The sequence below is a fragment of the Aplidium turbinatum genome, chromosome 10 (genome assembly GCF_918807975.1).
Source record: "Aplidium turbinatum chromosome 10, kaAplTurb1.1, whole genome shotgun sequence".
Classification (NCBI taxonomy): domain Eukaryota; kingdom Metazoa; phylum Chordata; class Ascidiacea; order Aplousobranchia; family Polyclinidae; genus Aplidium; species Aplidium turbinatum.
In genome coordinates this window covers 26588642-26602785 of record NC_137481.1, presented here as the reverse complement: position 1 = coordinate 26602785, position 14144 = coordinate 26588642, and the positions used below count along the sequence as shown (strand labels likewise).

Genomic DNA, 14144 nt, shown 5'->3' with positions numbered 1-14144 from the left:
GAAACTTAAAGGCACGTTTGCATGTGAATACAAAGATTGGCTTTTTTGCCTTCCCGTCCACAATCTAAATCTTCAACCACCGGGTGTAAGCCTGGATAGTGGATACGACAAAGCATACATGCTACTTCAACATAATATGCTATGGTACTTCAAAATACATGCTACTTCAACATATATGCTATGGTACTTCAAAATACATGCTGCTTCAACATACAAACTCCTTCATCATACAATCTCCTTCAACATATGCTCCTTCAACATACATGCTGGTTCAACATACATGCTCCTTCAACATACATGCTGGTTCAACATACATTCTACTTCAACATACATGCTGATTCAACATACATTCTACTTCAACATACATCCTACTTCAGCATACATGCTACTTCAGTCTTCAGCAATTCAGCATACATGCTGCTCTAACATGCATGCTACTTCAGCAATTGATTGATTGATTGATTGAATCTTTATCCTCGGACTGGGAAAGTTTCTTGCAGAGCTTAATCCTGGCAGTTTCGCATACTTGTAGAGGCTTTGAATCACTGACGCAGGCCCGGTCACGGAGATTGACAGAGTGAAGTTTCCGATTGTTGAAGTCTTGTTGCCGGGGAACTATTCCATCCATTAGATGCCGCTGAATAGAGAGCAGTCCTTAACGTGCGTTGCTCAAGCGCACACCCCGAGAGTCGAACCAGCACCGCTTGATCTTGAAGCTTCTTTGTTCCAGAAGTGACACGCTAACCAATTGAGCTATCGGGGCAACTGAGCTATTCAGCATACATGATGCTCTAACATGCAAGCTACTTCAACAATCAACATACATGCGAGGCTACTTCAACACACAATGCTACTTTTAATAATACATACTGTCACAATCAAGGTGCAATGCCTCGCGATGGCTTGCTTTGTATCTTCAACGAGTGTGTTGTTTTGGTTGTAGAATTCTGGTGCGATGTGTTATTATCGGTTATGACCTGAAGTAACCTCTGATTACGAAATCTGTATTATGTAAAATGTGTTTTCTGGAATCATTTTCCCTACGTGACTTTCTAGAGACTTCTGTTGTTTATGCCACTCAATGCTACGTGACCGAACGATGAGTTCGTGTGATGCAACATTATGCAACCTTCTCGAAGTTGCTGGACTGAACAACCAACTATATAAATAGTGGTGTAGTTTGTGTAATGATTATTATGGTGATTATTATGAGTTGATTATGAGAATTGTGCTATGAGTTGTGGATTGGTAGTTGATGCAGAAATTAGAGTTATTTGAGAAACCGTTCGTTAAAGTTCTTCAAGAAGTCAGATTATCATTTCACTAGTAGAATTATTCGACATTTAATTAACTGCTTTTCGGTTTGACCCATTAAACTACGTCATTGAACCTTTCCAAGTCTTTTTCCTGGTAAGAGATAGAAAGAAATCGTGACACATACTACTTCAACATAATATGCTACTTCAAAATACATGCTGCTTCAATTACGTGCTGCTTCAACATACATGCTGCTTCAATTACATTTGCTTGAAACGTTACCTTAGAATCAAGGTTTCCAACATAAACAGTTCGGCGTATTTCGTCAAGTTTTGCGGGATCCATGCTTCCGATCTAAACATATTGTTACATTACAGTTACACACTACACAGGTCAAATGATTTATTTTGTACAAAATGGGAGTTGTAACTAAGTATTTTCTATTTGTATATAGGTAAAGCGACAAATGCGCGGAAATTTGAAGAAAGTTTAATGTAGCTTAAATAGTTCTTGCACATTTCAAGTAATTTTTATTCTGTAGCTAGCCTAACATTTTGGGTATGTACTCCCAAAAAATTACGTCATTTCCGGTTCGCGTTTTTAAGCACGTAATTAAAGACTCACTACCCGTATTTTCACTCAAAAATATTAATGCGTGACGCTTATTACGGTAATGCGCAAGTTAGGATGAGGCAGCCAGACCGCTTCAAAAAAACCAACTTCTGAAATTTTTAAGTCTTACCCCCCAAAAGTTTTCATTTACTACAAAAACACCTTGTGTGAAATAATTTTTAAAAATATTAATGTTTAGGGGTTCCCCTGCCCCCCGAAATTTTGGCTTTTTCAACGAAAAATGTTAAATTTCAGATGGCTGTATCTCAAAAACTTTTCATGCAAACATATACGTGTTAAGGTTCATTTTCATCAGCATGGTGAGAACTGTTGGTTGGAACAGAGTAACAGCTCAAAATACCTACTTTTTCAATATCTGATTTTATAAATTTTATCACAATTTTTTAAGAAATGGTTATTTTTGATAATTTCTTAATTATTAGTGTATATTATGTGGGCACTGTCACAAACACAGAAATATTGAATAACTCTATAAATAAATATTGAATAACTCTATAATAGTCCATAACTCCATATGATGCAGCTCGTCGTGTGAGCATCTGGGGCCGAGGGTCTATCCTTTTACCACCCCAGATTCACGATGTTCCCGGACTACACTGGAAGGCTACTAGAGAGCAGCCAGTCTTTGGTTTCATCATCCATGACACGCAGACCTTCCACTCCGTTAGGTGGCTTGAAGATGGAGCAGTCATTGATGATGTGGTTTGCGGTCTGTTCCTCGGCACCACATTCACAGGAGGAGGAAGAGGCCATTCCCCATTGGTGCATGGTTGAAAAGTTTAGAAATGTTTTTTTAGATTTGTATTAGTTTACTTACAGAGTTTACCGTCAGTGTCAGTGTTTAGCACATTTGAATTTTAATTGTTAACAATCCGCTATTTACAGTAGCCTATACTAAATACAGTATTTTGTATTTGCAGTTTATCCCAGATTGTGTTAACTGTTAACTTGATATGTAAACAATTGAATTGAACAATGGCAGATAGTACTCGAAGTCAAAATAAATTATACCTTTTGGAATCGTATATTGTGAACATCACAGGATCTAAGCTTCCTTCCAACAAACAAGCTTTGGGTTACTTTCTATACCTACACCGTTAAGACAAATATACTATTAGAAGAGCAGCTTCTCTTGCAATCGAAAAGATATTTGAATTTTGGAAAAAGGCTTGTATTCCAGTAAGGCAAAAGTAAAATGCCATAACAAAGATAGAAAAACTGTTTCGCAGGTGGCAAGGTTTGCAGAAACACAAAAAGAGGGATACAGTTACTCAAGTAAGACTTGAGGAAGAATTTAAAGAATCTCTCGAGGACTTGTTTGATATTGCTCATGCTAATGCTTTAAGCATGATGACAATTAAGGAAGATAAAGCTTTTCTTTTAGCCCAGCGGGAAAAGGGACGTCGTGGATGTATGGGCAAACTTGATGCAACTATTCTGCAAAAGCAAAGAAGACGTTTCTCTGCGTTACAAAATGAAAGCAAGTGGCATCGAATATCGCATGAAGCAGCTGATGAATCTCAGGCAGTGGCTATTCTAGAGGACAGCAGTTCAACTGCTGAAGAATCAGCCTCTGATAATGAAGATGAAGCTGGTCCGTCTTCTCGGGTACCCTATAAAGGAAGGAAGAAAGAAGAACGAAGGAAAGAGATAATATCAGCAAATCTGTCAGCAAGCCTTGACCGTGCAAATGTGTCTGATCGAGCTGCTATGTTTATAGTTAGTGAAACCGCAAAGAGTCTTGGTTGCAATATTCAGGAGTTCACCTTGAGTGCATCCAGCATACGGCGCAATAGGCGTAAACATAGGCAGACGTATTCAAAGGAAATTTTAAAGAACTTTTTCTCCAACTCACCTCTAACTGTACACTGGGACGGAAAACTCCTTCCAGATTTAACTGGGGACAATAATGTTGATCGTCTTCCCATTCTTGTATGTTTTGACGGAGAATCACAATTACTGTCGGTACCAAAGCTTCCATCCGGAACAGGCACAGCTCAAAGTCAGGCAGTAGTTGATGCACTTAAGGAGTGGAATGTGAGCAAAAATGTTGAGGCCATTTGCTTTGACACTACAAGCTTCAACACTGGCCGCATAAATGGTGCTTGTGTAAATATCGAAGAAATGCTTGGTAAAGATTTGTTATACTTTGCGTGTCGACATCACATACTGGAACTTATTGCTGGTGCAGCATTTAAAGAAGTGATGACATCATCTTCTGCACCAGAGATCCAGCTCTTCAAACGTTTTAAAGTGAAGTGGAATTTCATAGATCAAGAAAAGTGGGAAGATGCTTCTACGGATGATGTTGCAGATAATAGTGTAAAGGACATTAGGGAAGAGCTAATAGAGTTCCTCAACAAAGCATTAACCATGAAATCGCAACCCCGTAATGATTATCAGAGTGTCAGGAGGTTATTGAGTTAGCATTGCTATTTCTTGGAGCTCTATCATCTCGAGAAACCTGGTTTCGAGCCCCCGGTGCTAACCATCATGCACGGTGGATGCTAAAGTCATTTATACATTCAAGGTATGTATGTTCCGGAGCCAGTTTATTTTGACGTCCAGTGAAGAGAAAGGACTGCGTGATCTCTGCATTTTCTTTTCCTGTAGTTATGTCAAAGCGTGGGTTACTGCTCCACTTGCAATGAAAGCACCAAATAATGATCTATGCCTTCTGAAAAGTTTGAAGGGTTATGCAACCACTAATAAGGCGATCTCAGTGGTGACGACAGAGAAGATGGCTCGCCATTTATGGTATCTCTCAGAAGAGTTGATTGGTCTTTCCCTTTTTGACGATGATGTCTTACCAAACATCAAGGACCAGATAGTAAAAGCAATGTTCCACTGGGTTTTTTTTTTCGGTCATTTATCGGTCATTGACCGATTTTTTAGCAAAATGTCCGAAAAAAATATAGTCAATTCGGTCAAAATGTCCGAAAAATATATAGTCAATTCGGGTGTTGCAAGGTTGAGTTTCGCTGATGAACGTTGAAGAAAGTTTTCTCAGATAAAACACGACAACGTTTCTCAGCGAAACTTAATGTTGTAGCTCATAGGCGCCTAACTATTTTTTTGGCCGTGGGGGCGAAAGCGTGTTTCATCAGCAGTAACGTAAATTCAGCAAAATGTCACGCAGATGGATGACACAATTATGTCGTCACACTAGGATTGCTTTTATTGCCACACTCGGAGTTATCGCTACGTTCGACCTACCGTTAATTATTATAAACAAAACTCGACCACTTCGGTTAAGCAAACACATGCCATGCGTCTGCGTAAACTAGCGGTTGATGGACTGCGACTCTTTAAGCTAAGCACAACATAAAGTTTAGCAACGAATTAGATTTATTACCATGAAACAAGAGACGAAAAGGTTTACTAAAAAGTAAAAGGTATACTGTAAATGGAATGACAATGTCTTGAAAATGGAATGCAAATACTAACTTGATTATACGCTTGAAAATGTACCTGTTGAAAGTAAAATCATTCACGTTTACATCAATTCAACAGCACGTCACCTTGAATAAATTTAGAAGTTGCTGACATCCGTAAACAGCTCTTGAAAAATAGTTACGGAGAGACGTTTGACTATAGCTCCCTTTTCACAACAACTTTTCACAACTGACCTGTTTTCGTGTTGCAGATGAAACAAAAGATGCGTATATTCCCGCCGTTGATCAGGTTTCTATGGCAACGGTCGTGTGTGCGCCATGCAGTTTGCGCGAGTCCGTTGTTGCGTTGATTATTCCGCATGTGCGCAATGCGGTTTGCACCAGCCCTTGTTGCATTGGTTAGTGGTTACCTCAGGCCGAGACTTCAAGTTCGTTTTCACAGCGAGCGGTTCACTGCCGCGACAATTCACTGCAGAGGTTTCGACTTTCGAAAGCAACATCGAGTCTGTTTGCAAGCGCATAAAGCTAAACGCACGCTCCGTCTACGTAGCAAATTATGTTGTTTTTGGGTGCATTCAACATCTGATGACATTGAATCGACACAAAATGGTAGATTTTTGCTATGTCGCAGGCAGCAAAATGAGTCATTTTTACATTGATCCAACGTCTGCAGACGTTAAATCAATGTAAAAGTGACAGATTTTGTCTGGTGTGGAATTGTAGCATCCTACTCGTTCTAGTGATCATTTATCGCGAAGCTGTTGCGGTTTGCATTCAAAAAATGTTGTCCTGCTGCCGATCGCTAGTTCATCTATTGTTTTATGTATCAATACAGCATAAAAAGTTGGCGCCTATGTTGTAGCTAGTCAGGAAGTGCAAATTTTGGTTTGTATCAGCTACTTGAAAGGAAATATTTTCCTCAGAAAAAATGACCGAAATAAATAAAAAATGACCGAATTTTTTCAAGTCATTTCGGACAAATGACCGAAAAGTGTCAGCGAAAAAAAAACCCAGATGTTCCATAATGATAACAAAGAGGTCCCAGCAAAAAGAGTTATTGTGGCATTAGACAGCATCGACAGCAAAACATTGCAAACGTTTGCTACTTCTAATACACGATCACTGTTCCAAAAACTGAAGATTCCAGATTCTTTTCTTCAGCTGCCAGCAACACAGTGGGAAGGAAATGAAGATTACCAGACTGCTAGAGCTTTCTGCAAGTCACTTGTTGTAATAAATGACTATGCAGAAAGAGGCGTTGCCCTTGTGCAATGCTTTTCTGGGCACTTGACAAAGGATGAAGATCAGCTACAGTATCTTTTGGCAACACTGAGTGGTTGGTCACCCTGTTCTAAACAGATAATACCCAATTTTGGGGTGGGGGACCCATTACGACTTTGTGTGTACTGTTGAGGGAACTGAATCCTGTTAAGTTACTAATTTCACATAAGTAAATTTGTAAAATTCAATTTTTTTAACTCAACCTTTTCCATATTACAATAAACGAAAAAATTTAATAATCAAAAATATTTTTAATACAAATTTTGCCTCGTTTGACTTTCTCTACTTATAGTGCTCATGAAAATGAACCCCAACACTTATATGTTTGCATGAAAAGTTTATGAAATACAGCTATCTGAAATTTGATATTTTTCAAAAAAACATCTAAATTTCGGGGGGGCAGGGGAACCCCTAAACATTAATATTTTTAAAAAATATTTCACACAAGGTGTTTTCATTGTAAACGGAAACTTTTGGGGGGGGAAGACTTGAAAGTTTCAAAAAAAATATATTTTGGGCTGCTTTTGACGCGGTCTAGACTGAGGCTGGTGCCCCGACTTTTTTCAATCCCCTCTACCTTTTTTTTGGTGGTGAGGTTTGATAAATAAAGCAATATGGTGAAGTTTTACAAAAATGAAGTTTGTTTAGGGGTCGCAATATGCATGTCACGATTTCTTTCTACCTCTTACCAGGAAAAAGACTAGGAAAGGTTCAGTGACGTAGTTTAATGGGTATAACCGAAAAGCAGTCAATTAAATGTCGAATAAGTTCTACTGGTGAAATGATAATGAAAATTCTTGAAGGACTTTAACAAACGGCTTCTCAAATCACTCTAATTTCGAACACAATTTATATCAGCGCCAATTCTCATCTACTTGTATTCAAATCTCAATCAACAATAATTTCTGCACCTTTTACCAATCTACAACTTATAACATAACTCTCATAATCAACTCACAATCGACTCATAATAATAATCCATCAATTCACACCACTATTTATAGCAGGTTTAAGGAAGCTTCTAGATCTGCACGTAGCAGAAGAATGATCTAGAAAACACGTTACATGATAAAGATTTCGCAATCACAGATCTACTGGTAAACATCCTTATGACATCATGACAAACGTCGTTTGGCAATCGTGGAAAACAAAAAAACATTCCAGGTTTGTTCTGAATGAATGTTCTGGAAATACATTACATAATAGAGATCTCGCAATCAAAGATTACTAGAGGACAATAACCGATGATAACCTATAGCATAAGAATTTTACAATCAAAACAACACGCTCGATCAAGATACAAAGCAGCCCGTCGCGAGACCTTGCACATTGATTGTGACAATGCATTTTACTATTTTAGCCCCCATGAGATTTGACGAGACTGGTAAAATGTCATATCTCGATTTATGAGTATCATAGGAAGTTGGCTTTGTGCTTAAAAGAACCGCAATGACCTATTTCCTATAGGTGTTATTAAGCATTTTAACCTGTAAAACGTTTACGTTTTGAGTTATTGCAAAAAAACTGTTTTTTAGGCATTTTAGAATAATTTTTAGTCTAATACCTTATAAGTTAATGTAATTACTAATAATGAGCCAGTTTGCATAAAAAAAATGTGTAACCTCTTTATTGTTCTTCAAATTTACTGCTGGAGAAGACTGTAATGATGGTTGCATCTTCAAAAGACCCTAGATGTTTTCTCCTGGGGACAGCTCCTATTATGAAGATACGAATACCGTACTGGTACCACAACTTTCCAAAATCGCCATGGAACTGGAGTTGGAAAACGAAATTTTTCAAAACTGAATAAAGATGATATTGACAATCTAAAGCTCACCAACTTTATTGGTCAAGACTCTGGAAAGTTGTTTTCAATACTGAAACTAAACAAGGACTTCTTAGATGTGTCTATCGGTGAATGGAACGACACCCAATCATACCATGATGGTTTAAGAATTGTAAACTCTCTAAAAGTGTGTCAATGATTGTGTTGAGCGGGGAGTTAAAGTTGGTGCAGACTTCTTAACTGCAGCTAAGGTCGAGGAACGTTATCAGAACATACTTCAAGTTGTCGAGATGAAAAGCGGGATGAAAATTGATTTCTTCAGTCTTGTATGTATCATAGAAACAAATAACGTATTGCTCGTAGGTTTGTTCTTCTGCAGTGTAGCAATATGAGCATAATTTGCATTTTCCAGCTGACTTTCCCAGAGCCGTAGTTTTGTTTCGAATGCACGTAGGCTAGGCATACATGCATCCACATCTTGTAAATCAAATGGAGCTTTTCCTAAAGCTGCACATTCAAGTTGTTCAAATGTGATGTTAAATCGACCAGAAGTGCCAAATTAGAACCCATTCTTGTTCATGAAATTCTGCAGCAATGATGGTCTTATTTTCAAGGAACGTTGCTATTTCTTCCTTCAACGTGTAGCCTACACTCTTTTTAGCATATCGTCTCGACTGAGCCAGCGGACGATTGAGTCAAAAGAAATGTTCAAAAGTTTGTCGGGTGTTATGACGATTCGCATCATGAACCAAAGATATAAAAGTCACCAAAGAAGCGGAGAAAATGAAACATAGCTTATGTTACAAGCACATTAATCAAAAATTGGGAATTCGGTTATAAAATAATATATCACTAGGCGGGTCATAGGCTGTAATACTATAATTTATAAAGCGGCTGCGGGCCAGATGATTTTTCTTGGCGGGTCGAATCTGGCCCGCGGGCCGTAGGTTGCTGACTCCTGATCTACAATAATACTCTCGTAGGTAATAAAAGTACACGGTTTTGTATGCACTAATACCGAAGTACTCATAAATACTTGATAAAGTCAATTGGGTCAATGCCAAAAACCAACAGGTACTCGGAGATAGTTTTTGCTTGCTTTGGTTTGGTAGAATTTTGCGATCATTCTCGACAACTTGGAGTATGTTCTGATAACGTTCCTCGATCTTAGCTGCAGTTAAGAAATCTGCACCAACTTTAACTCCCGCTCAGCACAATCATTGACACACTTTAGAGAGTTTACAATTCTTAAACCATCATGGTATGATTGGTTGTCGTTCCATTCATCGATAAGCATATCTAAGAAGTCCTTGTGAAGAAAGGCGTTCTTCCCGGCTATCAGCACAAGGCTGATTACTCACTAGCACAGCGAGCTGCAGTGACGCTTCGCTAACCAGAACGGTGTAGCTTCCACGCCAGCCATTGAGACCTCCAATTAAACATTTAAGTTATTTTGGCAGCCGATTGTAGCATCGAATAGACAGCGATAGACACGTGTTTCGCCCATGAGGCTGGGCTCATCAGTACACGTGTCTATCGCTGTCTATTCGATGCTACAATCGGCTGCCAAAATAACTTAAACGTTTAATTGGAGGTCTCAATGGCTGGCGTGGAAGCTACACCGTTCTGGTTAGCGAAGCGTCACTGCAGCTCGCTGTGCTAGTGAGTAATCAGCCTTGTGCTGATAGCCGGGAAGAACGCCTTTCTTCACATTGACCTACCCCTGGCACCTGCTGGTTTTGTTGGCTCTTTCTTTCCACAAAGATAAGAGTTAAACTGACTGGTAAAGCGGCGGTCGATTACTCAAGTGGCAAGAATACGGTGCGGTACTGATGAGCCCAGCCTCATGGGCGAAACACGTGTCTATCGCTGTCTATTCGATGCTACAATCGGCTGCCAAAATAACTTAAGAAGTCCTTGTTTAGTCTCAGTATTGAAAAATGAAATGAAAACTCTCTCAGCTTATCTCCAGAACTGGCAACTGAAACTCGGCAAAACCAAAGCTGTGGCAGCTGCTTTCCACCTCCATAATCGGGAAGCTGATCGTGAGCTACACGTCCAGAACAACGGAAAATCTCTCTCCTTCTGCCCCGAACCAAGATATCTTGGGGTGATACTGGACAGATCGCTCACATACCACCACCATTTGGTGTCACTGCGCAAGAAACTCACATCCGGCGCTGCGCTACTCAAGCGCCTGGCAGGCTCTAGCTGGGGGGAGAGGGCTGACACTTTGCATATAGCAGCCTTAGCCCTTGTCTACTCTTCAGTAGAGTACTGTGCACTTGTTTGGTGCCGCAGTGGTCACTGCCATAACATCGACACTGCCATAAACAGCGGATGCGAACAGTGACCAGATGCCTGCATCCCACACCATTGGACAAACTCCCCATTTTCGCTGGCATCCAACCCGCTGAGCTTCGTTGCGAAGAAGCCACTCTGTCCCTCGATCGACGGGCACTGGAGCTTAACCACCTTTTCCACAACAAGATCTCTGCTCTCCGAAACGAGCATTCCTGTCGACTGAAATCAAGACACCCATTCATGCCAGCCGCTCAACTTCTCAGCAATGAAGCTGATGTACAAGATATCTCTGCGGCTACTTAGGCAGACCATAAATGGAGTTCTGAATGGAAGTCAAGCGCCACCAGACTCTATTTGTTTATCCCCGACGCCGACACATGCCCCATCGGCCTGACACTGCCAAGACAAGCATGGATGCGCCTCAACCGTCTTCGTACGGGCGTCGGGCTTTTCCGCTCAACCATGCACTGAGGAACAAACCGCAGACCACATCATCAATGACTGTTCCATCTTCAAGCCACCTAATGGAGTGGAAGGTCTGCGTGTCATGGATAATGAAACCAAAGACTGGCTGCTCTCTATAGTAGCCTTCCAGTGTAGTCCGGGAACATCGTGAATCTGGGGTGGTAAAAGGATAGACCTTCCAGGGTTCGATCTTAGCGATAGTCCGCTAGCCAATGGCTAGTGAAAATTTGCGCGGACTAGTAGAAATTTTGCAGTACTAGTCCGATTGGCTAGTGAAAATATTCGCCGGTGAAAAGTTTTGGTTACAAAATGGCGATCGGCGACGTTGCCGCCTTCTTCGTTTGCAGTATTTCAAAGTCAGTCGACTGAGCATGTGACTACTTTTTTCTCGCATTTTCGCTAGACACGACGCGTGGTAGCAGTCAGCACAGAGTTGCCAATTTGGCTTTTTTGAAGCCAGATTTTGAGAATCTGGCTGTTTTTCAACTCGCTTGGCTTATTTTTTTTAAATAAAAAAAGCTAGAAAAATTAGGCTTTTTCTGGCTTTTTTTCATGTTTCATCGATTTTTTGTCAAATTAATAAAAAGCCAACATAATTTTGGCTTTTTTTAGCTTAATTTTATCTTTTGCAATTTTTTTTAGGAAAAATTTCGGTCTGCGTCAATTTGAGCAGTTATTTCTACCTTATATTTGGTTGTAGTGTCCGACCGAATTTCGTTTTGAAGCCGAAACCAGAAATTTTTCTAGTTGCTTGTCTTTTTACTAACTATGTTTCTGCGTTGTCGCTGAAGTCAAAGTTCGGTGGGACACTATTTGGTTGTGCACTTTTTATATGTGTATGTTTAATGAATACTAATTGGCTTTTTCAGCTGTTTTTTTTTGCTGGCATTTTTTGTGACTAGGTCTGGCTTTTTTTGGTGAAGACAGGTTGGCAACCCTGGTCAGCACGGAGAAGTCAGCATCCCAGCAAGCAGCAGTTAGCGAAATTAACGTTTTTTGTTGATACATCGTGATCAAATGCTGATTCAACGTTACTACAAAGTGTCTAACGCTTAGTGTTAGCTGGGTAGTTATCACTATTGAGGCTTCTTTGGATTGCTAACTTGTCGTATTTGAAGAGCTCGTGTGCCTCCGTGACCTAGAAGGTGTTTTTGTGCGTATTGTTGCTCTCTTGTGCGTACTGAAATCTGAAAGCCTTTAGTTAGTTTCAATCTAAGCCAAAACACTTATCTTAATATGTCATCAGACAAGTGAAAAGTCAGTAAACTGGTCGGGCTAGTAAAAAATTGTGCGGGCTAGTGAAAACGAGGAGCAACTAGTCCGGTGGGCTAGTGAAAAAAAGGTTAAGATCGACCCCTGCCTTCGGCCCCAGAGGCTCACACGACGACGAGTATTGAAAAAAACTTTCCAGAGTCTTGACCAATGAAGTTGGTGAGCTTTACATTGTCAATATCATCTTTATTCAGTTTTGAAAAATGTGGTTTTCCAAATCCAGTTCCATGGCGATTTTGGAAAGTTGTGGTACCAGTATTTGTATCTTCATAATAGGAGCTGTCCCCAGGAGAAAACACCAAGGGTCTTTTGAAGATGCAACCGTCATTACAGTCTTCTCCAGGAGTAAATTTGAAGAACAATAAAGAGGTTACACATTTTTTTTATCCAAACTGGCTCATTGTTACATTAACTTAAAAGGTAGGTATTAGGCTAAAAATTATTCTAAAATGCCTAAAAAACAGTTTTTTTGCAATAACTCAAAAAGTAAACGTTTTACAGGTTAAAATTCTTAATAACACCTATAGGAAATAGGTCATTGCGGTTCTTTTAAGCACAAAGCCAACTTCCTATGATACTCATAAATAGAGATATGACATTTTACCAGTCTCATCAAATCTTATGGGGGCTAAAATAGTAAAATGCATATTGCGACCCCTAAAGAAACTTCGATTTTTATAAAACTTCATCAAATTGCTTTATTTATCAAACCTCACCCTCCCCAAAAAAAAGTAGAGGTGATAGTCAAAAGTTTGAAAAATAATGGGGCACCAGCCGGAATTTCATTGCGAGAAAACCACTAAAATAAATAGGTTTACATCACCTATTGCACAATCGAATGAATAAATAACGGCACACAGAGCTTAGGGACGTTGGAACTCTCTTCCTGTGACCTTAGCAGTGCCAATCTTAGGGTATTTCGGGCCCTGTGCGGAATATGCTTTGCGGGCCCCAATGACAATTATTCAATTCAGTAGCGTAGCCAGGTATTTTGAAAGGGGAGGGGGTTAGACGGCCGGCGGGCGAAGTCTGACGGTCTGAGGGGCCTTCCCCAAAATTTTTGAAAAATTACTTTGAATTTGGTGCATTCTGAGAGCATGTTCAACAAAAATTTGGGTATGAATATTACTGTAAAATGGTGCTGTCCGGTGGTATACCTTGGTTTTTTTCCTGTCATTGACCGATTTTTTAGCAAAACGTCCGAAAAATACATTGTCAATTCGGTCAAATTGTCCGAAAAAAACAACGTTTCTCAGCGAAACCTAATGTTGTAGCTAGTCAGAACGTGCAAATTTTGGTTTGTATCAGCTACTTGAAAGGAAATATTTTCATCAGAAAAAAATGACCGAAATAAATAAAAAATGACCGAATTTTTTCAAGTCATTTCGGACAAATTTTTTATTGGCCATTGTCATAACTGCATGTTAGAATCCCACCAACTGAAAGAGGGTTGTATGGGTATGATGGAACAGGCTATTTGCAAGGAACTTTTGACGCCTGAACCCCATAAAATGTGGGCACTTTGATCTGAATGCAACATCCTTCATTTTAAATAATGCTTCGATGCACAATTGTACAGCTTGTAACTAAGATTCAAAGATATTGTAGTCTATGTGGTGTAGGGTGGTTCAAAAAAATTTTTTTTTAAGTGCTCATTTATTTTTGAGCTTCAAATGGTTAAAAAGTTAAGTTCCCAAGTTTCATAGCGATTCGTTCACTGTAAGTACTGCCTAGAGTTTTTCATTCTTTCA

General features: G+C 39.6%; 1 protein-coding gene across 2 annotated transcripts in view; it reads right to left on the bottom strand.

The window, feature by feature from the left end:
- Positions 1–14144, bottom strand: part of LOC145778268 (serine/arginine-rich splicing factor 11-like) — a 62773-nt gene that overhangs the window by 27132 nt on the left and 21497 nt on the right. For both annotated transcript variants that reach the window (XM_082589729.1, XM_082589728.1), the window contains exon 4: positions 1540–1611. In XM_082589729.1, coding sequence (XP_082445855.1) covers positions 1540–1611 — 72 coding nt within the window. The remainder of the gene's footprint in view (positions 1–1539; positions 1612–14144) is intronic.